Here is a 25227-nt window from a genome sequence, read left to right on the forward strand (position 1 = left end):
ATGAGTATTGTGGGCATACGCGCCCGTGTGTGTGTGTGTGTGTGTGTGTGTGTGTGTGCATCGTGTGTCCCATATGGTGCAGTGGTATGTGCAGCGATTTCCAATCGAGAGGTTGCGGGTTCGATTCCCGACGAATATGGTCACACACGTCTTTTTTCTCTTTCTCAGACTTCTTCTGACTTTTCTCTCATTCTCCTGGGTGGTTTTCAACAGCCAGTGCATGCCGGAGTATATGGTGTGATGTGTGTGGGGAAAAAAATGAAAAAAGACCAAAAAGTAGGAATTCACTGGCCAGAAAAAGCCACTTTATAGCTGTGTGGTGTAGACCAGGCTGAATAGTGCCGGTAAATTCTTTAGCTTTGCAAGTTGTTGAATGATGCAATCCCAGCACAAGCTGCTATGGCTTCTGCTGTAGCATCGCTATCATCGCCTTCGGCGATGGGCGTCCAATGGTGTGTGAGTGTGAGATTTGGAGAATGAGTGTGTGTGAGAGATTTAGAGAATGTGTGTGTATGTAACAAAACATGATGGCATTGGTGTGAGGGTCGTACCACCATTGTTGCAAACCACCAGTTCTCAAGTGGGAAAGGCCTTCGCGCTTATGGCATTGTATTCGTTGCAATGTTGTATTTCGACTCCGCGTACCGCTGATGTTGCTGCATGGCATACGCAATATGCGCTGTGGGCGGTTTGCAGTATACGCTGTCATGTCATATTTTGTATGTGTATGTTGTGATATACATGTACACTGTTTTTGCATGCTATAAATAGCTGGTGTTATTAGTATTCATTGTTCATTATTTGATGAAGTGAAATATACTGTGGAAGAGAAAAGAGTTGTCCTCGTGCCGTGTGGTCGTTCGATCCTGACAATTTAGAGAATCTCAGAGGGTTCATAACATTTGGCGACCACGCCAGGATACAAGCGAGCATGGCAGAGGAACCATAACAGCTACATAAGTTGGAAGCCTGCTTTATCGCCAATATAATTCTGTTAGGATTGGAAGGCGGTGAGTTGAGGAAACATTTGGAGCAGAGGCTCCGACAGCACGAGGAGCGTGAGGAGCGCAGTGCCAGGCGGCGGGAGGAGGCGCTCCGAACCGAGTTTGGAAAAAACGCTCAAGGAGATTAACGAGCGTATAGCCAAGGCGTATGAGGGTGATGGTAAAGTCGCCAGTGAGTGTGCGATGATAGGTACAGCGGAAGCTCCCAGTCACAGCGGTGGGCATAAACCGTTGAAGAAAACACCTTCATATGATGGAACGCAATCCATTGGAGCGTTACCTTGACCTATTCGAGGACATCTGTTACAAGAACGAGTTTGAAGAAAGCTAATGGCTGCTGCGATTGCGCATCGCGCTAGCGGGTAGCAAAGCCGAGAGGATGTGTATTGGACGCAATAATTACGAGGAAGCAAAGCGAGAGTTGCTTGCCTAGGTCGGAAAGACTCCGGATAAAGCGTGGAAGACATTGTTGACAGGCAAGCAGCGGTCAGACGAGTCTTTTCACCAATACGTTGTCCGTGTTTGCAGAGAGGTAGAGGTGTGGGCCACACTCGCTATGACGTAAGATAGCGAGGTGGACACCAAGTATAGCGCTGATATTGGTAAAATGGCCTCTGTGCTGCAAGCAATGGCAAAGCAGGTAATCTTGGATCAATGCGGAACTGAGATGAAGATGTACCTGGTCGAACGACAGTGCTACGGGATGTCTCTGCGCCAGGTACAGGAGCACGGGGCGTCTTACCAGGTGGCGCACGGACGACAGGGTGATACTGCCAGGAAGCCAGTAAAACTATCCGTGCCAAGGCCCACTGCGTCGGCTCAGTGCATGGCGATATCGGTCGCAGATGCAGAGAAGCAGCAAAAGTCGCTGCCACGGGAAGGGAGAAAGGGTTTTCTGCAGCGAGAGAGACTCTCCTTGAACTAGGTATCATGTATGACCATATGGCCAGGAAATGTCGGTAAGGCTCGAGGTGCACGAAATGCCAGAGGAAGCACCATATGCTAATACATGATGTGTTGGATAGAGCAGGTTACAGCCGGGAGAAACCGGCTGAGACAATAACGGAGAAGAATGTTGGATCGTGCTGTCTACACCTGCCAAGTGTTCGGCTGATGACCGGAGTGGCACGAGTTGAGGGAAGAAATCGAAAGGCGAAGGTTCGCGTGTTCCTGGACTCGGGTGCTGAGGCGTCATTTGTGACTGCAGCGTTGGTGTCAGCAATCGATGGAGAACACGTTGGGGTTGAAAATGTAGAGGTGAAGCCGTTCGGCGCGAAACCAACCAAACAGCGCATGGATAAGTACGCCATCACGATCCAGGGTAGCTCTGCTAGCATTCTGGTACGCGCATTCGTGAAGCCAACGCTAGAGCTGGACCTGAAGTGCGCAAGTCCGCAGGCCATTGCCCAGTGGCACAGTTGGGGAGTAGAGCTGTGTGACAAGCCTCAACAAGGGCCATCAGACGAAGTACACATACTGATTGGTGCAGACTATGTCAACGCCAAACTGCACAGCAAGAAGGATGTTAATGGCGATACGGTGTGGAACACAGAGATCGGTAGTGTATTATCTGGTCCAGCTTCTGCACCCAGTCGAAACAGTCAGCCGGTGACTGTGTCATGTGTCCCAGCCCACATCGACAAACTATGGCAGTCGGATGAACCTCCGGAACAACATGAGCACTTGCCATCTTTCCCGCTATGTCGCCAGGGCAGCGGGTACCAAGCGGGTCTATTATGGCGAAATGAGAGTCGCCCAATGGATAACTATGCTCAAGCTAGAGTCATCGCAACGCGGCTTCTTGAAAAGTTGAAGAGGAATGGGAAGCGTACGCTCTATGATGATGTGCTGATCAGGGAGTACCGCGAGCTTGGAGCAATTGAGCTGGAGTCATGTGAGAGCGATGCCGGGTACTATGTACCGCATCATCGTGTATTCGAGTTACCTGTGTGGTCGCTCACAGCAAGTAAATATCTCGGGTCAATTGTCCCACCATGAACGCGTGTGTTCTGGTGTCCCCCAGGGATCAATTCTGGGGCCCCTGATTTTTCTAATGTATGTGAATGATATCGGTGCAATTCCCAACACCTCGCTATATGCGGACGACACCACTCTGCTGGCTAGTCACCGGTCGCTCCCCGTCGCGTGTCAAGACCTGCAGGTAGGAATAGACTGTCTGGTCAAGTGGATGCGAAAGTGGAAACTCCGGCCGATCTCCGCCAAGACCGAGATCATGTGTGTCGTCCCCAACGCGTCACCAGATGTTGCACATCTTCAAACTTTTATTTTCCATTTCCCGATGATCCTACCCCGATACCTATAACCTCTCGACACAAGCCCTTGGCGTTACACTTGATAGCAAATTGGACTGGTCCCACCATTTCCAGAATCTGGAAAAGCGGGCAAGCTGAGTCGTCGGTATTCTTTATGGCCATCTCCCCTACATTTCACCAGAATGCCGAAAGATCTTTTATCATACATACGTTTTGCCTATTTTTTTTGTATTGCTGTGTGGTGTGGTGTGGCGCTGGTAAAGGCCTCTTTGCAAAGCTGGATATTGTGCATCGACGGATTCTCCGGGCAATACTTCGTTTGCCGCCCGAGACCAACATAGCCGTTCTCTTTGAAAATTGCTGTACATTTCCTCTGAAACATTACATTGACCAATCCTCTTGCGTATACATTCACAAAATCAAACTTATCACTGCCCCTCAGCATGTGCAGCATTCCTTAAACTGCTTCAATGAATCCTCAACAAGCCGGAACTCGCTTCGTTTTCCGATTGCAAGAAAAAATTCCATGAGCAAATGGCCTGTATTCCTAGCATACCAATTATGGGATTCTCTTCCTCAGCAATAAGTCCAGCAACACCCTCAATGCGTTTTTAAGTTTGATAAATATACACGTACGTCGATCTTCAATTACTAATCGTTGATTTTCATTCTCTTTGTGTATTACTTCAAGCTCCAAAGTAAATCACATACGCTACCTGTACAATTCATGTGGGTTTTTGATTGGTTTTGATAATGGATTTTGGTTTTGGATTGATTTACTTTTTATTTCATTTTCATTTTCATTTAACTTGCCATATTTTGCGTGTGCATTTTTGCCTCTTCTTGTTCTTTTATTCCATGGCTGGTAGCCCTCATTCATAATATTGGTTGACACCATGTCATCCATGAATTGAGAATAATAATAACAATTGAAGGTTCTGGAAGCTGTATGTATTCGTGTGCATAATCCTGTTCTTTGTAAACAAAAGAAGCATGTAGTCGCGCTAAAGTTGTTCTCGTAGCTGGTTATCAGATGTAAATGTTGTATCATGTTGCACTGTATCACCTCATGCTTTGTGCCTGCACTCAGTTATATATGTTAGCACTATGTTTGACACCTATTCTGTAATGCTGTAGCACTTCCTTTTTTGTTCACACTTAATTATGCTGTTATAAAATGTTCTATTTTTGTACACAGTACCCTCAGTTCCGATACTATTCACTGATGAGCGGAACACGAAAATCGATTTTGAATAACATAAAAATCCTTAAAAATTCCATGAACTCGTTGTTGTCTGGCCTCTATTATACTCCTAATAGCACTAATAATAACAATAATAATAATAATTCGGCAAGAACGCTGCAACCATGAAGTTAAGATTGGTGTTCAATGCCTCGGTGACGGCTCTAGATGGCAAGTCGTTGAACGACATGGTTGACCCCGGGCCGTAACTATTGCCGAGTCTCGCAGGTATGCTATTAATGTTACGTGAATTTAAGAGCGCGCTGCAAGCGGACATCCACAAGGCTTTCTTCATGGTCGCGGTTAATCCCGAAGACCGTCCGTACCTGCGTTTCTTGTGGCCCGGTCGAAGCGACAGCGATGAACTGTAAACCTGGAGGCTAACGAAATTGCCATTTGGCGTAAATTGCTCGCCATACATGCTTACTGCGGTGATTCAGCATCACTTGAAGGAGCTACGGGCGCTGTCTGCACCCAAAGAGCGAGACCGTATTGATCTCTTGCTCACGAGTTTCTACGTTGACGATTTGGTCTCTAGTGTCTCAAATGCCTCGGAAGCCAAGAAGATGCAAGAGTTCAGCGTGCGTGTGCTTACAGATGCTGGCATGGAGTTACGCAAGTGGCGAGGCAACGAAATCCCGTGCGATCCAGAGGCCGGAGATAAAGTCCTCGGTCTGAAATGAAAAACCAGTGATGACTTGCTCAGCATAGCAGCGCTAGGCGAGTCCGATAGGCCGTCTGTTTGGACCCGGGGATCCCTCCTTAAGTGTGTTGCGTCAGTGTTTGATCCGCTAGGTCTAGCAGCACCGGCAGTTGTGCCGGGAAAGATACTGCTACAGCAAGCCTGGAAAGTCGGATGCGACTGGGATGATAAGTTGCCTGATGTCATCCCAACTGCATGTGCGCAATGGTGGGGAGAGTTGGCCGAAGTGGTGAGCATTGACATACCACGTTGGATTTGCTTCAATCTTGACACGCCGATTGCGCTTCATGCCTTCGCGGATGCCAGTTAGAAAGCGTTTGGATGTTCTTTGTATGCAGTCGTCAATGGACAGTCACACTTGGTATTTGCCAAGGCCAAAGTGGCAGTCGGACACTGAAGCATGTCAAGCATCGTTGGGAGATGGAGTACCTAAGTCAGCTGAACAAGCACCAACAGACCATGTCGCGCCCTTTAGCTGTGGGTGATGTAGTCTTTGTTCTCGATGATATCAAGCGCAAGCAGTTCTGGCGTTCGGGACGGATCGTCGAGTTATTTCTTGGGCGAGATGGTAAGCGTCGTGTTGCCAAGGTTAAGTTGAGTACCAGTACCCTGTGTAGGCCGATCCAGAGGTTAGTGCCATTAGAAGTATCGTCACAGGACGTGGCTCCTGGGCCTGCCGATGCCGCTCAACCTGCTATCGTCCCTCATCAGCCAGCGTCTGAACAGTCAGCACCATTATCACCACCATCACCACCGCAGCAGGGGATGACGCGTTCTGGGCGCGTAGTCAGAGCCCAGGATCGTTTTTGACTTGTGTGAATTGTTGTACGGCGGTGAGAAGCCCTTTGGTGGGGAGAATGTTGCAAACCACCAGTTCTCAAGTGGGAAAGGCCTTCGCGCTTATGGCATTGTATTCGTTGCAATGTTGTTTTTCGACCCAGACAGCTGAAAATCCGGATAATGCACGTCTTAGTGTGGTCTGTCCTGCTGTATGGAGCTGAGAGTTGGACTCTGCGGAAGACAGATGAACGACGAATACAGGCAGCAGAAATGTGGTGCTACCGACGTCTGCTCAGAGTATCCTGGATGGAGAAGCGCACAAATGACAGTATCCTGGTGGAGTTGGGAGTACAGAGACAGCTGCTAGCCAGGGTCAGGATACGCAAACTGACCTATTTCGGGCACACATGCCGCCCATCTGGCTGCGAGCTTGTACGTGACGTGATGTTTGGTGTCGTGGATGGTAAGAGAAAGCGTGGTCGTCCGAAGATTTCCTTTGCTGACAACATCGTTTCGTGGATTGGTTTGTCTCTGCATAAGAATTGCCAGCTGGCATCTGACAGAGGTGCCTGGCAGTCGCACTGTCCATCTACTGCTTACGTAGCTGCATAATGCCGTTTATTAATATTATTTTTAAAATTTTACTATTATTATTTTTCGGCAACGCAGATGATGATGATGATGATGATGATGATGATCGCGTCGAGACCGAGCCTAGATTATTGCCGTGCGGTGATGAGGATCTATCAGGAGGGCGTTCGCTCAACAGAAGTACTGAGGCTCGTCTTGACGTGCGGGCTCGGGGCTTTTGGTCGTGGCAACAAGACGCTTTTTTGATGTGCGGATTACCCATCCCGCAGCGTCCGTGTTGTCTCGATCAAAAGCCTTGAGTCAGCTGAAGTCCCATGAACGGGCAAAAAAGAATCAATATGCCAGCCGCGTTGTGAATGTCGAGCGAGGATCGTTCACCCCACTGGTATTCTCGACTTATGGTTTCAGCGGGCCTGAGACAACTCAATTCCTAAAGTCTCTTGCCTCTCTCTTTGTAGAGAGAAGCCAGGATCTCAAATATCCTGTTGTCATGGGTATGTTGCGTACCCGCCTGTCGTTTTGCCTCTTGAGGTGGGCCATTACGCGCTTTCGTGGTTGCCGAGGGTCTTATAACAGACGGCGGGTGAATTCCTTTGTGGCCCAGTGTCGTTTGGCCGCATAGTGAATTTTTAAGCTATGCCTCTCAACAATATCACTATGGATAACATCACATTTTATAAATAACTATTTGGTAAAGTAACATCATCTGTCATTCAATATCTATCTCGTAAAATAATCAGCATTTGAATATCTACTTGGTACTAATCATTCAACTGTTAAATGTCATATTGTTACCTGAATATCTATCACGATTTTTGCACATAATCTCGGTTATCACCGTTTCAAGCCCGTACAAGAGGCCGTTTCCAATGATGATGATGATGATGATGATGATGATGATGATCCTCGTTTTCCTATTGCCTTGTATTGGAATTTGCCCATAAAAGTGGCTACGGTGTGATAATGCATTTCTATAAATTATTTCGTGTTTTAACATTATTTTCAGAAAATTGCTCTTACAATACCTTGCGTTTCATATTCATAATATTGTTGCCCGTAAAAGCGGCTTGGTCACATGATGATGATGATGATGATGATGATGATGATGATGATGATGATTGATCCCACCTTCCAACCCGGCAAATATTTTGATTTTGATAAAAACGATTCAAAGCCTCTCAATTATTTAGTACTACTTGATGTATCATCGCCACCTCACGAAGCATGTGAACTGGACGATGACGGGCCGACCGAGCACCCCTGACACACAACACAGCGGAACGTAGCAGCGCGAAAGACACCCGACAACGATAATAACTCATCAACGACGAATAGCTACCTCCCGAAGATTGAGCTGTAAGGAGGCAAAGGCGCCTGAGGAAGGCCGTGGATGCCGGCGCAGCAGCCCCATTCACGGAAAACACAAGAGGTGCAAAGGCACCACGCTCAACATTGACTACTCTCTCCTGATATTGCAGTCTCTTAGCGCCCTCATGTTGCCGGAAGAGCGCGTCCAGGCTTCTGGACGCGTAGGAAGAAGCGTCAGGATTAAACACCCTTACATCAAAAAATGCATCTTGCCCACGAGTCCAGAAGCCTCGAGCGCTCACATCAAGGCGAGCCTCGACAGAGGTGTTCGCCGACCTGGCCTGAAAAACCTCATGATGATGATGATGATGATGCAATCAGGCGGATCATCTGCGCCGCCGTATGGGTCTATGGCAACGAGGAGCCATCAAGGAACTAGTCGGGGAGTGTGCCTGCATTCAGGCTCATCTTCCCAGGCGTGTCCCTACGGCACCGGACCGCCCAGAGGAACTGGATGACGTCAAGTTCAGCAGGCTGGTGTTCTCGGGACGCATCCATTCAGCCATCAGGTATCTGGACCCGGCATCCTCTGGAAGGGTTCTGGGAATGGATGAAATTGGGAATCCGTCCACAGGTGCTACAGTTCGTGAGGTATTGCTGGAGAAGCACCCCATCGCGACTCAGCCTTCCGAAGATGTCCTCCTTCCTGGTGATCCGGCCGAAGCCAACAACATCTTGTTCCAGAGAATCACACCGGAGCTGATTCGTAAATTAAGCCGGCGGATGCACGGATCGTCGGGCCCGTCCGGCCTGGATTCTGATGCATGGTGTAGAATGCTGACGTGTTTTAAGAAGGCTTCAGATACTCTCTGCTCTGCATTGGCTGCTGCCGCACAATGTCTGTGCACGGTGACCGTGGAGCCGGAATCAATGTTGGGGTTTACATCGGCTCGCCTGATTCCACTCGACAAACAACCAGGTGTGCGCCCAATCGCGGTCGGTGAGGTGCATAGGAGACTGATCTGCAGAGCTATTGCGAGGATCACGGAACACGACGTCCTCCGCGTAACTGCCCCCCACCAGACATGTGTTGGTGTTCCATCAGCCTGCGAAGCCTCAGTTCACGCAATGACGTCCATGTTCGCTGGACCAAATACGGAAGGAGTATTGTTGGTCGACGCATCAAATGCATTCAACTCGCTTAATCGTCAGGCCGCACTCCATAACGTTCCCCGCATTTGCCCTGCTCTAGGCAAAGTGTTTGCCAACACCTACAGCTCGCCAATTCGCCTTTTCGTTGCTGGTGGCGGTGAGATATTGTCACAGGAAGGGACATGCGAAGGGGACCCATTGGCAATGGCAGTGTATGCTGTTGCCACAGCACCTCTGGTGAAGCACCTGGCAGCGGCTTGCCCGTCGGTCGTCCAGTCCTGGTATGCAGATGACGATGCGGCGGCGGATAGACTCCTGCAGCTCCGACAGTACTGGGATACTCTGGAACAGGCTGGCCGCGGATATGGTTACCACGCCAATGCAGCCAAGACCATCCTCGTTACGAAGCCAGAGCACCTCGATCGAGCGAGAGAGGTGTTTGACGGTACCGGGGTGACTATATCAGCCGAAGGAGCCCGATACTTGGGCGGTGTGCTGGGATCGGCCAGGTATACCGAAGAATGTATATCCGCAAAGTCGCGTTGCTGGGCACAAGAACTCAAGTCTCTGGCTGGACTGGCGAGGACCCAGCCACACGCGGCATACGTGGTGTTAACCAAGGGTCTGGCTGGCCGGTGGCAATACCATCTCCGTGCCACACAGCACAGCCCTGAGGTTCTTCAGGTACCTGGCCAGGTTATCGATTCGGAGCTTTTGCCAGCTCTCCTGGGCCATGAGTTCGACCCCAATAGCTCACAGCGGGAGCTTCTGTCTCTGCCAACGAGATGTGGTGGTCTTGCTGTGCCGATTCTGCCTTCCCTGGCGCCTGTGGAGTATGCGGCCTCAACAAAGATTACTGAGCCGTTCGTGCGCCTGATTGTACCGCCAGATACATTAACGCCTCCAGAAGAGGCACCTGCTGCTCCATACCAGTCCTCCACACAGCCTCTGACCGTTGCGGGCGCGGAACAGCCTCACAACGTTCGGGGCCATTCTCCCGGGTTGATTTTATCGTCATCTCTACCCGATGATTTCCGCCTACATCCTGTACCACGGCCGGGGATCACTAGCCTGGATGACGCAGCCGGAGGCTCGGGCGCAGATGTTACCCTTGATGCCATCGGGGGTGTTCGGCAGCGGGCACGTCAGTCACGTCAGCAGCGGCAAAAGAAACAGGATGAAAGAGTGGCACAGTTGCGCCCCATGCTACCGCCGGCGCAACAGCTTTTGTTGGAAACGGCTGGTGAGAAGGGTGTTTCAAATTGGTTATCCTCCATGCCGTCTTTCATAACGCCCAGTTCAATCCTGAACAAATCGGATTTTCGTGATGCTGTTTGTATTCGATATGGTTTGTCATTGGAGGGAGTGTCCAGTTCCTGTATTTGTGGGCAAGACATGACAATAGATCATGCCATGAGTTGCCCGGCGGGTGGTTACCCAATTGCAAGACATAACGAGATCCGGGACATTCTGTCAGAAGCTATTCGGGAAATACTACCAGATGTGGAGAAGGAGCCTCTTCTCAAGCCGTTCGAAGGAGAAACACTACCACATCGAACTGCGAACCGGTCTTTGGAGGCGCGTCTGGATATCAGGGCGCGGGGCTTCTGGACCCGGCAGCAGGATGCCTTTTTTGATGAACGAGTAACACACCCGAAGGCAAGCCTGCTGTCGCGTACAGACGTCCTGCGTCAGCTGAAGACCCATGAACAGGCCAAAAAGAGAGAATATTGTGCCCGTGTAAATATTGTAGAGAGAGCATCATTTACACCGTTAGTTTTTTCAACTTCAGGCATGTGTGGGCCAGAGGGGTCTCGTTTTTTGAAAAATTTGGTATCGCTTGTTGTTGAGAAAAATCCTGAGTTACATTATTCTGTAGTCATGGGACAACTTCGATCTGTATTGTCGCTGTGTTTGCTCCGCTGGTGTATTACCTGCATACGTGGTTCGCGGGCATCATACAAGCGCCAGCGCCACAGCTTTTTAACAAGCTGCCATACCCTTAGAGCACGTTGATGTGTACGGGTGTCTTATGTTTGTTCTTTTATTTTCCATTATGAGCCGGTCTTCTCCGATTGGTGGCCCCATGCCCATGCTCATTGTGTTCAACTGCACTTTGCGTTCCTTTTTATATTGAGTTCCAGTGCACTTTGTGTTCATTTTCCTCTCTTTTTTCATTCTATTTGAATTTTGATGTATTGCGTTTTTGCTTGCCCGTAGAAGAGGCTGTTCAAATGATGATGATGATGATGATGATGATGATGATGATGATGATGATGATGATGATGATGATGATGATGAAGGAGTGGAACCCTACACAAATAATAGTTTAAATGAATCCAACGCAAAGATCGTTTTTCCATGAAATACAACAATTGAACACAATTACATGCTTAAAGGCATGAAAGCAACAAAACCGCAACAAAAGGGTAAGCGCCATACCAATCCCGCATGCACAGTCAGGACACAGCACGATACTTAACAAACTAGACCTGACTCGGCCACGGCAATCGAGACATCATGGAAACATCTCGCCGGATGGTGGTACCGTGACCGAGCCCCACGTATGCACAACACAGCAGCACGCAGCAAAGCAAAAGACAGCCGACAGCGGAGTAAACCAATGACCTGGGAATAGTGAGATCCCGATGACTCGGCCTGCATCTGGCACAGTCTCTTGAGGAACACATTGCACAGCCTCCCACAACCACCATGCACAGAGAACACGAGAGGTGTGAAAGCGGCTCTTTCTACATTTGTGACTCTTGGCCCATATTCGTTCCACTTACGCCGCTCGTGCTGCTGGTACAATGCAGGAAGGGTTCTGATGATGATGATGATGATGATGATGATGATGATGATGATGATGATGATGATGAGGCATGGCAAGCACATCACGGCAAACAGTGATAAAAGCAATGATAACATGCACAGAAATGAAGGGTGGGATCGCAGGTACACTGGCGAGACTCAAAACTGACTGAAAAAGTCAGGAAACGAAGCAACAAGTAAGAACACACCAGATGCTATATTTGCAACTGAAAATATTTCTCGAGAAATCATTTCTCGCCTATCTCGCTGCGCTCTGCCGGTGAGAAATAATAATATAGGAACTGTTTGGCATACAATAATCCGTACTCAGACCTAATGCTGTTAGCATGGCTCAGGGGAAGGTTGACTGTTGGAACGGCACCAACAACTTGAGATCGGCGGCCATTCAGCATGGGATTTTCCAGGGGGACTCCATATCACCACTGCTGTTCGTCATCTGCCTCATACGACTACTCCGTTCAGCTCTAAACGCCCACAACATCATCACAGCCATGAACACCTTGGCTGTGGCTTTGATATGGTATAGTGCTGGTATCTTGGCATGGACGCAGGACGAGTTAAAATCTGCTGACCGAAGAACGCGCAAGCTTATGACTATGCATGGAGCTCTCGATCCACGCGTTGATGTAGCCCGCAAGTACGTCAGTCGCAAGGAGGGTGGACGTGCTTTGCAAAGTATCCATGATGTTGTCACCATGGAGAAAAGCAATTTGCAGCGTTATGTGTTTCAGTCAGATGCGGAACTCATGAAGCTTGCCCGCGCTCATTCTGAGGCCACATCTGGATGCCCCACCGGATACCTAACAGGTGGTGAAGTGCGGCTTCAACAAGAACACCTCTTGGCGCGGACCCAGAAACCCTTGCATGGGTAGTTTGTACGGCAAACAGAACAACTGACCATCGAGAACACCTGGAGTTGGCTGACAAAGGCTGGTCTCAAGAAGACCACGGAGAGCCTGAGGATCGCGACACAACACCAGGCCTTGGCAACTAACCTGCTCAAGGCCCAAATCTTCCATCAGGCCAGCAGAAGCCCCCTGTCTCAAATTTGTGTGAAGGCAGGCGAGTCGGTTGCCCATATCCTATGCGAGTGTTCAAAGCTCGCTGGACGGAATTACTTGGAGCGTCATAATCGGCTGGCCTCTGCGTGTACATGGGATACCTTGTGAAGACGAGTACTACAAGCACCACTGTGATCGGTCCAAAAGCATCATGCACCCGCGGGTAACGTGCCTGAAACAAGAGATATTTCAGACGCCAACATCTCTCCGCAGGACCAGAAGATCAAGATTCTGTGGGATTTCACCATCTGGTGCGATCGCTTCATTGAGCACCGAAGGCGTGATATTGTTCTGATTGATTTGAAACAAACTCCCAGTAAAGTCGAATTTTTGTCTGATACAGAATGTTCCTGAACGCTCCATGGATTCACCTCGAACGTCCAGTTCTTTTTTCTTCAAAAATTAAAGTGCCCACTCACACTTCGAACTGTGCACGGCACTTTCAAGACCTGACCAGCCTAGCCTGTAAGATCCTTAGTGGCAGGCGTGGGTGCCGACTGTTCGAACTGCACTGCAGACTCGAACCGTGCTGTACGCAGACCTGCAGTCTATGCCGTCGAATGTTTTTTGCGGGAAAACGTCTTTGTCTTGTTTTCGAGCTATTCAGGAATTTTGAGAGAAATCCATGGATTCTGCATGTCTTGTCAAGGTATAGAGATTTAGGTGGTTGGCCAGTATGGATTTGTTTTAGCTTTATTACTGCTTGTTCTTTGTGGTTTCTTTTTGTCTTTCCTGTTGTCTTTTCGTTTGACCTTTGTTTTCCATTCTCTTTCTGCGCCTTCGTCATTTTGTTGTTATAATAATAAGAATTGAGACACAATAAAAAGAACAAATTCTGCAGTCATCGCCACACTACAACGAAGTCATGTAAGTTTACCAGAATTAATTTTCTTGTCACTTTCATCAGTGGAAAGTCGTGACTGAAGAGTAACCATGCTGAACAATGATTAAATATACATTCAATGATGTGTTACGAGAACAAAATACAGTGCCAAAATAGAAAGAGGGAAGGTAAGACAATAGCAGTGAAGTGAGAGCTAAGTGCAACGGTGGGTGAAAAACTAATAATTATAACGCTAAAACTGTGTAGTGAGACAAACAATCATGCTGTGCACCTACGAAAACAATTTTAACGCAACTACATGTTTCTTCTGCTTACAAAGATCAGGCTTATGCAAACGAATACAAAAAGCCTCAAGTACTTTCAGCTGACTAGCATACCGTGCACGACAAAGAACAGAAAAACTAAAATCATCATACACCTGCAGACACTTAGGGTGAGACAACAAGTGAAGAAAAACTGCAGACTTCTTACGATCACAATCACCATCTGATTCCTCGTCTCCAACAACCGCAATCTCGTCCTCCGTTTCATCTCCCAACTCGTCCTCAGTGTCGTCCTCCGTGTCAATCTCCTCATCAACACTGATCGGTCCCAGGCTCGTTTGACGTTGTTTAACCTCTGTTCGTTGACTCCTCCTTTGATCTTGATGGCAACTTGTTACCATTGTTGTTGTTGTTGTTGTTGTTGTTGTTGTTGTTGTTGTTGTTGTTGTTGTTGTTGTTGTTGTTGTTGTTGTTGTTGTTGTTGTTGTTGTTGTTGTTGTTGTTAAATCTTGTGTTCCCAGTGTCCTCGCCGGTGCTTGATCTCCAGTACTGTAATAATTCATTGAATAATTAGCCGTTGATCGTCTAGGTCTTTGAATGTTGATTGTGTTACTTTCTTTGTTGAATTCCGTTCCCTTCAGCCTTCTTTCTCGTTGTTCACAATCAGTGCTTGCCTCATCCATATATGCACGTGCCACCGACACCACAGACTACGCCCCAGCACCGCCGATGATAGATGTAGGTGGCGGTTCTGGGGGAGGCAACGGCAAAGACGGCGATGAGGGCATTACCTCATCACAGCGTCCACTTTGGTCTGTAGCTGAATGTTGTTGTGGTGTGTTATCTTGTGTTGTTATGGTGCATTGTGTTGTGGTGACAATATGCCCATTACCCGACTCCAAGGCTCTCGATACGGGTAATGGAGGCACTATTGCCGATGACGGAAATTGTGCTAACGATGGCTGTGGCCGAGGGTTCTTCAGTGGCCTGCCGCGTTTTGGTCGCAGTGCCCGTGCCGAGCCAGTCAGCATATGCAGTGGGACGTGCTGCTTGATACGTGCGTTCAGATGTTGAAGAGTCCTACCAACGTACCGACTACCGCATTGTCGGCACTCAAATTGGTATACCAATTTAGATGCAAGTTGGGTTGGTAGGACATCCTTCCTCACCGTGAACGCACGTACAGTTGTGAAAACGGGTTCAAAATGTACCGCGTAGTAAGTTTGCTGTACAATTTTCCGTACCAAGCGACTCATGGATAATGAGAGGTTACCTTTCCAGGGGAGAGAAAGATACGTGGGACATTTGTCCGGGCCAAAACGTTTTTCCTTTTTATCCAGCCTTTCGCTCATGAGTTCCTTCAATAGATCATCAGGGTACCCGTTCTTTAGAAAAACGGACTTAAGGAACTTCCAGTTCTTCAGCTAGTTTGGAAGAGGAGCAAATACGCTCTGCTCGATCCACCAAGTTACGCACTAAATTCACCTTGTATTGGTACGAACAATACGAGTCAAACATTATGTACTGGCCGGTGAATGTAGGCTTTCTGTACACAGATGTTACGGTACCCTGACTAGACTTTTCCACAAGGACGTCTAGAAAGGGAAGTTTGTTGGCTTGTTCGTGTTCACACGTAAAACGTATGGAAGGATGTAGGTCATTTAGAATACCAAGAAAGATTTGGCTATCTTCAAGAGAATCAAACCAGGTGAAGGAATCATCAACAAAACGAACGTACAATGCTGGCCACAACTGTTCTGCAATCAGTGACTCGCAGTAACCAACAAACACATTCGCTAAAACTGGACCCAATGGAGAGCCCATGGCTACCCCATCAACCTGCCTGTACATAATGTCACCGAAGGAAAACTCCACACCAGTCGTCACGAGCAACATCAGTTCCCGGAACGCCGTCTCCGATATCCATGGCGTGTCAACTTCATCATTTCGGTACAACACATCTAGGCAAATATTGATAGTCTCTTCTAACGGGACGTTCGTGAACAGACTAACAACATCAAACGAGCACATATGCGCGGAGGCCGGAACCGGGTGGGAGCGAAGGACGTCAATGAAATCGAAGGTGTCTTTAACTGTATGTTTGCAATAGAACGTTTGCAAGGCTGAAGGGAGCGGAATTCAACAAAGAAAGTAACACAATCAACATTCAAAGACCTAGACGATCAACGGATAATTATTCAATGAATTATTACAGTACTGGAGATCAAGCACCGGCGAGGACACTGGGAACACAAGATTTAACAACAACAACAACAACAACAACAACAACAACAACAACAACAATGGTAACAAGTTGCCATCAGGATCAAAGGAGGAGTCAACGAACAGAGGTTAAACAACGTCAAACGAGCCTGGGACCGATCAGTGTTGATGAGGAGAATGACACGGAGGACGACACTGAGGACGAGTTGGGAGATGAAACGGAGGACGAGATTGCGGTTGTTGGAGACGAGGAATCAGATGGTGATTGTGATCGTAAGAAGTCTGCAGTTTTTCTTCACTTGTTGTCTCACCCTAAGTGTCTGCAGGTGTATGATGATTTTAGTTTTTCTGTTCTTTGTCGTGCATGGTATGCTAGTCAGTTGAAAGTACTTGAGGCTGTTTGTATTCGTTTGCATAAGCCTGATCTTTGTAAGCAGAAGAAACATGTAGTTGCGTTAAAATTGTTTTCGTAGGTGCACAGCATGATTGTTTGTCTCACTACACAGTTTTAGCGTTATAATTATTAGTTTTTCACCCACCGTTGCACTTAGCTCTCACTTCACTGCTATTGTCTCACCTTCCCTCTTTCTATTTTGGCACTGTATTTTGTTCTCGTAACACATCATTGAATGTATATTTAATCATTGTTCAGCATGGTTACTCTTCAGTCACGACTTTCCACTGATGAATGTGACAAGAAAATTAATTCTGGTAAACTTACATGACTTCGTTGTAGTGTGGCGATGACTGCAGAATTTGTTCTTTTTATTGCTATTATAAAATTGTTGTCTCCACGTCGATTAATTGAGACACAATCAAGAGTTTGCGTTGCCGTGTGGCGGGGACCAGTGGGAGAACAACACTATTTCCATCTCACTAAGTCCCTATCTAAATAGCAAAGGGACGTCCGACTACAGCTGGCAATCACAGGTGATACGAAAAAAAAGAGAGCATGAAGAACGAGCACATTCAGCCTGCGATCCTACACAGAGAGGTTGCAGCTAGCTGAGCCGTACCTAGCGAGAGTTTGAAAGACAGGTAGATGATGTCCAGATGTCCAGAGTAGTAAATGGGCACCGTCAAGAGGGGAAACCCTAGTCCTTGTGTGGTATATTTTTGTGTCACGTGTTTGTTTTGGCTTGGTCACACGCGTCATTGGTTGGTGGTGTTGTGCGCATGCACGAGACTATTTGAGCCGGTCTTTGGTCTGTCGTTTTGTCAAGATGTAGTCGTTTTCCGTGGTCCTGCTTGTCGCAATAAAACGAGTGTAAAAAGGCAGTCCAGTGGTGGCGGTTGAGCTGAATGAGAAGTAATGTTACAATTACGTGTATGGGATACCTAGATTGCAGCGCACAGAAAATGGAGCAACAAAGTCTTCCTACATGTTCAGAACTGCATTACAGTGGCTAATGTAAAATCATGTTTCCCTCTATAACCCTATTTTATTTTCACTTATTTATTTCTGCACCTCGTGGCATGTCAAGACAGCCAATTGAATTGAGGAGAGGGTGAGACCAACCACGGAAGAAGAGAAAAAAGAAAATGAAGAGCACTTTCACAAAGTGGGAAGGGATTAGCAACTTACAAATCAATGGGATGCTCAGCGAGCTATGCAGCAAAAGTGGTGACTGTGATTTTGTTTACTGGGAGATACTGAAGTGCTGTCTGACGAGGGTATGGAATTTGGGCATATCTGGAGCTTGCCTAACACTGGGAGGCAGTTGGAGCTACGTGGAGTAGGAGGAAAAGAAAGGGGAATTTACGAATAGGGTACACCTAGCTAGGGGGAGACGAACGCAGCTTCGGGTGGTGCCACCTGACTTAAACCAATTAAGGGACTGTAAATGAGCAGGGTGCTGGTCAAGAAAAATTGAATGTGCCAGGGTGTTGTAGTTGTTGTAGAAGTTTATTTAACGTCGCACCACAAACAGGCGATTTCGCCTCCTTGGAAACATGTGGACGACAGAAGGAATGAGAGTGGGGGGGGGGGGGCAGAAGTACGGAGAGAGGAAGGGTAGAAATAAATAAGGAAATCAACCTCAGGGCTACACTAGAGCAAAAACGGAATGGGAAAATACTATATACAAATGCATTGACATTTCCAGAACCTTCAAACCTTATGGCACGCACTTCCTTTATTTCTGCTCCATTTTTCATCAATTAAACAAGGGGGGGGATTGTCAACATAACGATACATTCATTTTAAAACGAACCATAAAGAAGACCGAGGATTTTTGTACCTTTTCTATTGCCATGATCCGCCAAAGACTATGAATCCCTGGGGAAGTCCCAGTTTAGGTATACTGTCATATCCAGTTTTCACGCAATTTGTAATAATTCAATCCAGTATATATATATATTATTGTTTATGCTTCGGCGGCCAATTATTTGTCTGCATTGTCAAACAATGCATCGTTAGAAATTGCGTTTTCTTAGCTTTGCAACAAACCTCATGCTTGACAATGGAAAGAAAAATGACGAAAACTATATGTTTCAGTGGTATAATGTGAACTCTGCAACCTAACCAAGTTGCATATGAATCATGTTGTGGTTAGGAGTCTAGGTTATTCCTGAAAACAGCGTCATGTTTCGGCCTTTTAGATTAGAACCACTATACCCTAGACTCGGTGTATTGTGCACTACCCGCAACTAAGCAAGAACAACATTGTCTTTGTGCTTTGTCGTTTGTAGATATTTGAACAATAATCAGATCCAGACTTTAAGTGACGGTGTGTTCACTGGTCTAACAAACCTCCAGTACCTGTAAGTATTCTCAACTGCACCACTGAACGCAGGGAACAGCAATTATAACTGTGTGTATATAGAGTACTGCTGGATACGTGGTGAATAAACCTCGATTATCTGGGAGTATTATTATCTGCTGTAGTGATTGAACTATCACCACGGGCAAACAGAATACAATTGACAGTGGCATGGCGAATGATTAGAACACAACACCAAAAAATGAAAACAATTGTATGTGTGAAAAAACGCAAAAACGAGAAACAAAAAAACAAAAAACACCAAAAACACCAAAAACAAAAACAAACAAAAACAAAAACCAGAAAAATGCAAGGGCACTGTCCTGCCCACCATCGTCTCCAAAACCTCACAGCCGGCCCTCCGAGATTGCCAACTCTCGCAATGCATTCACGGGACGGTGATATGACGATCGAGCACCTCGGATGCACATGATCGCCGACCGCAACAATGCAAACGCCAGTCGACACCGGACATATGTCATTGTCTGGGCATACAACTTCGTGTTGTAGACGCTGTGTGTGAAATGCTTTGTTATGAAGCCTCTGATTCTCGTAAGTGTCAGGAACGAACGAGCACATGGCACGAGGACAACTGCTTTTTCTTTAATGCCGGCTTTGAGTATCAAAGCCAAGTTAGCCCACGCGGGCACATGCGCAGAGATGGTCTCATGATGCACATCATTAATTATTATTCTGTGCCGAGTATGATCTGTAATTTGCATTTTTGCGCTGCTGCTACTGTTGCCTTTATGCGCGTTGCAGTAGCTAGTTGAATACAGGTTTGTTTGTCTTTCCTTTGGACAAGAAGTGCTTTCCGTGTCAGGCTGGTAATTTCTCTCCCTCCCTCCCTTTTGCAATCGCTTTGAGGGCCACGTATACATGGCTGCTGTGTTGCTGCTGCAATGTTGTGGCAGCGCCATCTTGATGTGATGGATTGGTGTTGTAACAGTGTACCCATTTGCTGTTGCTGGGTACCGTAGTTTGTCAGTTGTGCCTGTTTGAAGTTGCCAGGCCAGCTTGTATTGGTGCGTTCCCGTTTGCTGTTGCCGGGACACCATGTTTGTAACGGCGTACCCGTTTGCTGTTGCCGGGGCCGTGTTTGTACTGGTGCGTTCCCGTTTGCTGTTGCCGGGACACCATGTTTGTAACGGCGTACCCGTTTGCTTTTGCCGGGGCCGTGTTTGTACTGGTGCGTTCCCGTTTGCTGTTGCCGGGGCACCATGTTTATAACGGCGTACCCGTTTGCTGTTGCCGGGGCCGTGTTTGTATTGGTGCGTTCCCGTTGAGTTTGCCGGGGCCTTGTTTGTAACGATGTACCCGTTTGCTGTTGCCGGGTGACATGTTTGCCAATTGTGCTTGTTACAAATTGCCGTGCTGTGCTCGTTATGAGGCGATAAGAATTATGAGCCATGCACTGGCTTGTGGCCAATGGCTCTTGCTAACACGGCAATTTACTATCATTGGTGATATTTCAAAGAGTGACAAATGTGAAAAAAAGATAATGGCAAACCCCCAATTAGGTTCTATGATTGGTGTGCTGGTGCGAGCAAGTTTTGCAAGCATATTGCAATGTGGAATACATGCGTGTGTATACATAATAATTATTATTACGCTTGGCCACAAGGCCTAGCGGGTGTGTGCACGCACACTTGGGTGTGCGGTGGCAGGTGCATGCATGTGGGTTAACGGTATATTTCACTTGATCGAACATAACAACTCAGTCTAAGACGACCAGATATGTAAAGCAAATGACAGCGTACACAGTATATCGCACACAGCGCATATAGCGTATACCATGCATGATGCTTCAGCGGTAGGGTGGAGTCGAAATACGTAATTCCTTGGAGAAATGTTGGAGCTAGGTGTCAGGTCTCCGAATGTCCCAGTACTCCTTGTCAGTTTTGTACCATTTTGTCGCAATCGTTGACCGTATAAGATCTGGTTACGTTGATGGACAGTTAGTCATAACTGGTAACATTTTTTCCTTATCCTTTTTCACCATAACTTAATTGGCTCACGATCCGAGTTGAATTTGCACACCTGATGAGCCGCCATGACCTATACGGCCAAACGTACGTCGTGTGGAACTACTTGTTATTGTACATAACTAGTCCATCATACATAATAGTGAAGCTCAGTAGGATGTTGACATTTCGGTTTGTTACAATTTGTCTTCGGTTAGCTTCCCCTTTCTACGTTTGTTACATAAACTTGAGCCTCCCAAGTTGGGTGGTCTGTTGCTTTGCGTCGTCGAGTTGTAATAAGGCCTGTATGTCCAACAGTCTTATTAGTTTTGTCATCATCCAGTAACGTTCGGCATTCTTTGTTGCCGTGATGCCTAGCTCGTGCTCTTTGCGTTTTCCTTCTCCACTTGGACTTTTCCGAACCTGAGCCTTCCAAGTTGGAAGGTTGTTGGTTTGCGTCTTGGAGAAGTGTTGGAGCTAGGTGTGAGGTCTCCGAACGTATCAGTACTCCTTGTCAGTTTTGTTCCATTTTGTACCACTCGCTGACCGTATAAGATCTGGTTACGTTGATGGACACTTAGTCATAACTCGTAACATTTTTTCCTTATCCTTTTTTCACCCTACTTTAATTGCCTCACGATCCGAGTTGCATTTTTCCTTATTCTTTTCTTTTCTTGCAATGGTTGGCTATCGCCCCTCTCTCGCACTTTGCGTGCAAATATAAGTCATGGACCACGGGTTATGTGAACATAATATAACGTTCCTCTTGTATTACGGTTGATAATATGGTGGTAAAGACACACCTGGCCATATGGCGGTAAACACACGCCTGCCCACACACGCTCTCTAGGCTGCAAAATTCAGGCACAGAGCTCTCCTTCTCACCACCACCACCATCAGTTCGCGCCTGGTCGATGCATGGCTGGCGGTATCGGGCATAGCAGGCTGGTACATCAAGTAGCGCATGGCACATAGATGATGACACAGCAACGACATAACTCGATTGCGACGTACGTTTCGTCCCCGCTGGACTCATCAGGCAATCTACTTCTTCGATGTCTTCATACGGAGCTTGACTCTGGAGAATGAAGTTGAAGACACCACTGCAGCTGTACTTATGGTTGATAATATGGTGGTAAAGACACACCTGGCAATATGGCCGTAAACACACGCCTGCCCACACACGCTCTCTAGGCTGCAAAGTTCGCAATCGCAATCGAGCTATGTCGTTGCTGTGTCATCATCTATGTGCCATGCGCTACTTGATGTACCAGCCAGCTATGGCGGATACCGCCAGCCATGCATCGACCAGGCGCCAGGCGCGAACTGATGGTGGTGGTGGTGAGAAGGAGAGCTCTATGCCAGAACTTTGCAGCCTAGAGAGCGTGTGTGGGCAGGCGTGTGTTTACCGCCATATTGCCAGGTGTGTCTTTACCACCATATGAGCCAGAGCACGCTAAAATATGACCACAGACCAAAAATTCGATTTTCAGTTTTTTGTTTAACCCTTTGGAGTCCATGGTTCGATTTCGAACCATGGGCATTTTGTGTGCATGTGGGCGCAGTCAAACTTTCGGTTCTCGGCCAAATCTTGACCGAATTCAACAATCGAAGAGTCTAGATGGTAGAGCAAACTCTCAGCTATCGCCTTGAATAGGTCCGAAGTCTCTCCGGTGAAATTTGTATGAGCGGCGAGCGATCAAACATTTCGAATTTTCTGCGCTGCGTGCTGCGAGTCAACAGTGCGTGAAAAAAAGGGATTTTCCCAGGTTCATGACAGGCGGCACGTGCCAGGACCGGCGCAGCGCGAAGTCACGGCAAGGTAAGCTTCTACTCGAAAAACTTTGAACAGTTCCGAGCTAGATTCAGTGAAATGGCTACAGGAGACCGATTTAGTCTCAGAACTGGAACTGGACTCGCGTTTGGGGCGCGTTGTGGCAGACAATGAAAAGTGCTCTTGGCGAGTTTGGGCTCATTGTATTTCTCTCATCAGGAGCTTTCTAACGAGCCCAATATCTTCAAAATCGGTGAAGTAGAACCAAAGTTATGTTGGAAATGGTGTGCGCATTTTCGTGACTGCCACAAATTCTGTGGAAGCAAAAAGTTACGGACTCCAAAGGGTTAAAAATGATCTAACACACCTTTTGTTCACTGTCTGAAAGTTTTGGATTGATCGGACATGTCTAAGTGTTGCTACAATGGTATTATATGCAGCACTGTTGAAATGGTGAAATTCTATGTACAGCAATGGGATTGTCATTTTTGCACATAATTGATATGCCCCTTGGTTCATCCTTTCCGGATCAATTCCTCTGTCCAGGGTCTTATAGCATGAGCTGACAGGTACTCAGCCACATCCAAATTGTCTATAGGCAGCTGAGCTGGGTGTCCGAAATACCTCCTGTTTGGAGCACCACTGGAGAACCGCCAGCGAAAACACGGTCAACATCTGTAGCTGGCCGAAGAAGTTGGCACTCCATGTCCTCTCCATCACACTCCACCTGTACTTTCAGATATACAGTATACACTGCTGCACACAGTCTTCCTCAACATACTAGACGTCGCACTCATATTCCCCACACCAAAGCCCATCTGCACACGGTTTTCTCCGCTCGCCAGAGAGTACTGCTTTCGCTGCATACTGCTCATGCTAGCGATGTTCCGCATAAGGGTACTCAACTTCAAAAAATCGACTTGAGCAAGTTGAGGGAGCAGCAGAGTCCATTGATTGTTTTTGCACTTGCAACCAATACTGGCATTGTCCCGGATATGTGCAGCGATGTCCATTCTGGCCAAATCATCGGCCGACTCACCTCGGCTCCCAAGTCAGTGTCGATGCCAATCGCTCGCCAGGTTGTCATCAGAGTAGAATTCCTCGTCACTGCAGATCGTGGGACTACCAGCATCAATTCTTTTTACGCTCGATGAAAGTGTCGCCCTCAAATGACTCGTCGCTGTAGCCATCATCGTCTTCCTTCTGTTTCCGACCCGAATCCTCAAAATATTTTATCCTGCGCATGGAGTGCGATGATGTCGTCTTCTTCCGCTCCGCAGTACATTACTACTACTAGGCTCTTCTGTCGATACATCGATGACGATCAGTTTTAGGCGACTCAGCGCAACATGGAATACAAACTCAAACAAATAAACTTACTTGTAACAAAGAATTGCATCCGGAACACAGTCGACCGAGGAGAACAACAACAGCGACTCGCGTTGCACTGCACTTCGTATTTTTTTGCCGCGGAATTCAAATCGCGATTATCTCGACTTTTTCAAAAAAAGCTGTGGTCATGTTTTAGCGCGCTCGGGCTCATATTATCAACCATTAGTGCAGCTGCAGTGGTGTCTTCAACTTCATTCTCCCGAGTCAAGCTCCGTATGAAGACATCGAAGAAGAAGATTGCCTGATGAGTCCAGCGGGGACGAAACGTACGTCGCAATCGAGTTATGTCGTTGCTGTGTCATCATCCATGTGCCATGCGCTACTTGATGTACCAGCCTGCTATGCCGGATATCGCCAGCCATGCATCGACCAGGCGCCAGGCGCGAACTGATGGTGATGGTGGTGAGAAGGAGAGCTCTGTGCCAGAACTTTGCAGCCTAGAGAGCGTGTGTGGGCAGGCGTGTGTTTACCATATTGCCAGGTGTGTCTTTACCACCATATAATCAACCATCAGTACCGCTGCAGGGGTGTCTTCAACTTCATTCTCTTGTATCATTTTTATTTAATTTGTTTTAAATAATCGACTTGGAGACAGTTGATAAATATGGGCCAGTGCATGCAATACCGTGTCTAAGGGCAAATTTTTGGAACTTTTTTTCTTTCTTGAAAATCAATCACAGGGGTCTAGAGAACCTCTGTGGAAGATAATTTGGATATCACATTTGAAGGTACATAGAGAGCATGATTTTTATGGCATTGTCCAACATAGAATATGCCTTGTTTAATGCATTATCTACAGTGTCGCTGAAAGAAGCAACAGTTTTGCGTATCAGCCTTTAGAATTGGCCAAGACATTCAATGAAGGGTGCCGTGTTCTCCAGTCAAAACCGGGCAACATTGTCCAGCAAGTTCTTGTGACTTTGAGCTAACAAGAAATCGCGTTCTTTTTGTGCAAAGACAACATGGTCACGGAGTGGTTCCGTTGCAGAATTCTTTTCATCCTATGCACGTAGAGGCCCAATGCCATTCAGCAGATCTCAGATACTTACGAACACCTT

At 47.2% G+C, this 25227-nt stretch overlaps 1 protein-coding gene across 3 annotated transcripts in view; it reads left to right on the top strand.

Annotated features, from left to right (window-relative positions):
* The window catches only part of LOC135807198 (leucine-rich repeat neuronal protein 1-like), a 466844-nt gene that overhangs the window by 160192 nt on the left and 281425 nt on the right, over positions 1-25227 (top strand). For all 3 annotated transcript variants that reach the window (XM_065321212.1, XM_065321211.1, XM_065321213.1), the window contains exon 7: positions 18969-19040. In XM_065321212.1, the coding sequence (XP_065177284.1) occupies positions 18969-19040 (72 nt within the window). The remainder of the gene's footprint in view (positions 1-18968; positions 19041-25227) is intronic.

This window comes from Sycon ciliatum, chromosome 1, assembly GCF_964019385.1.
Source record: "Sycon ciliatum chromosome 1, ocSycCili1.1, whole genome shotgun sequence".
NCBI classification, from domain to species: domain Eukaryota; kingdom Metazoa; phylum Porifera; class Calcarea; order Leucosolenida; family Sycettidae; genus Sycon; species Sycon ciliatum.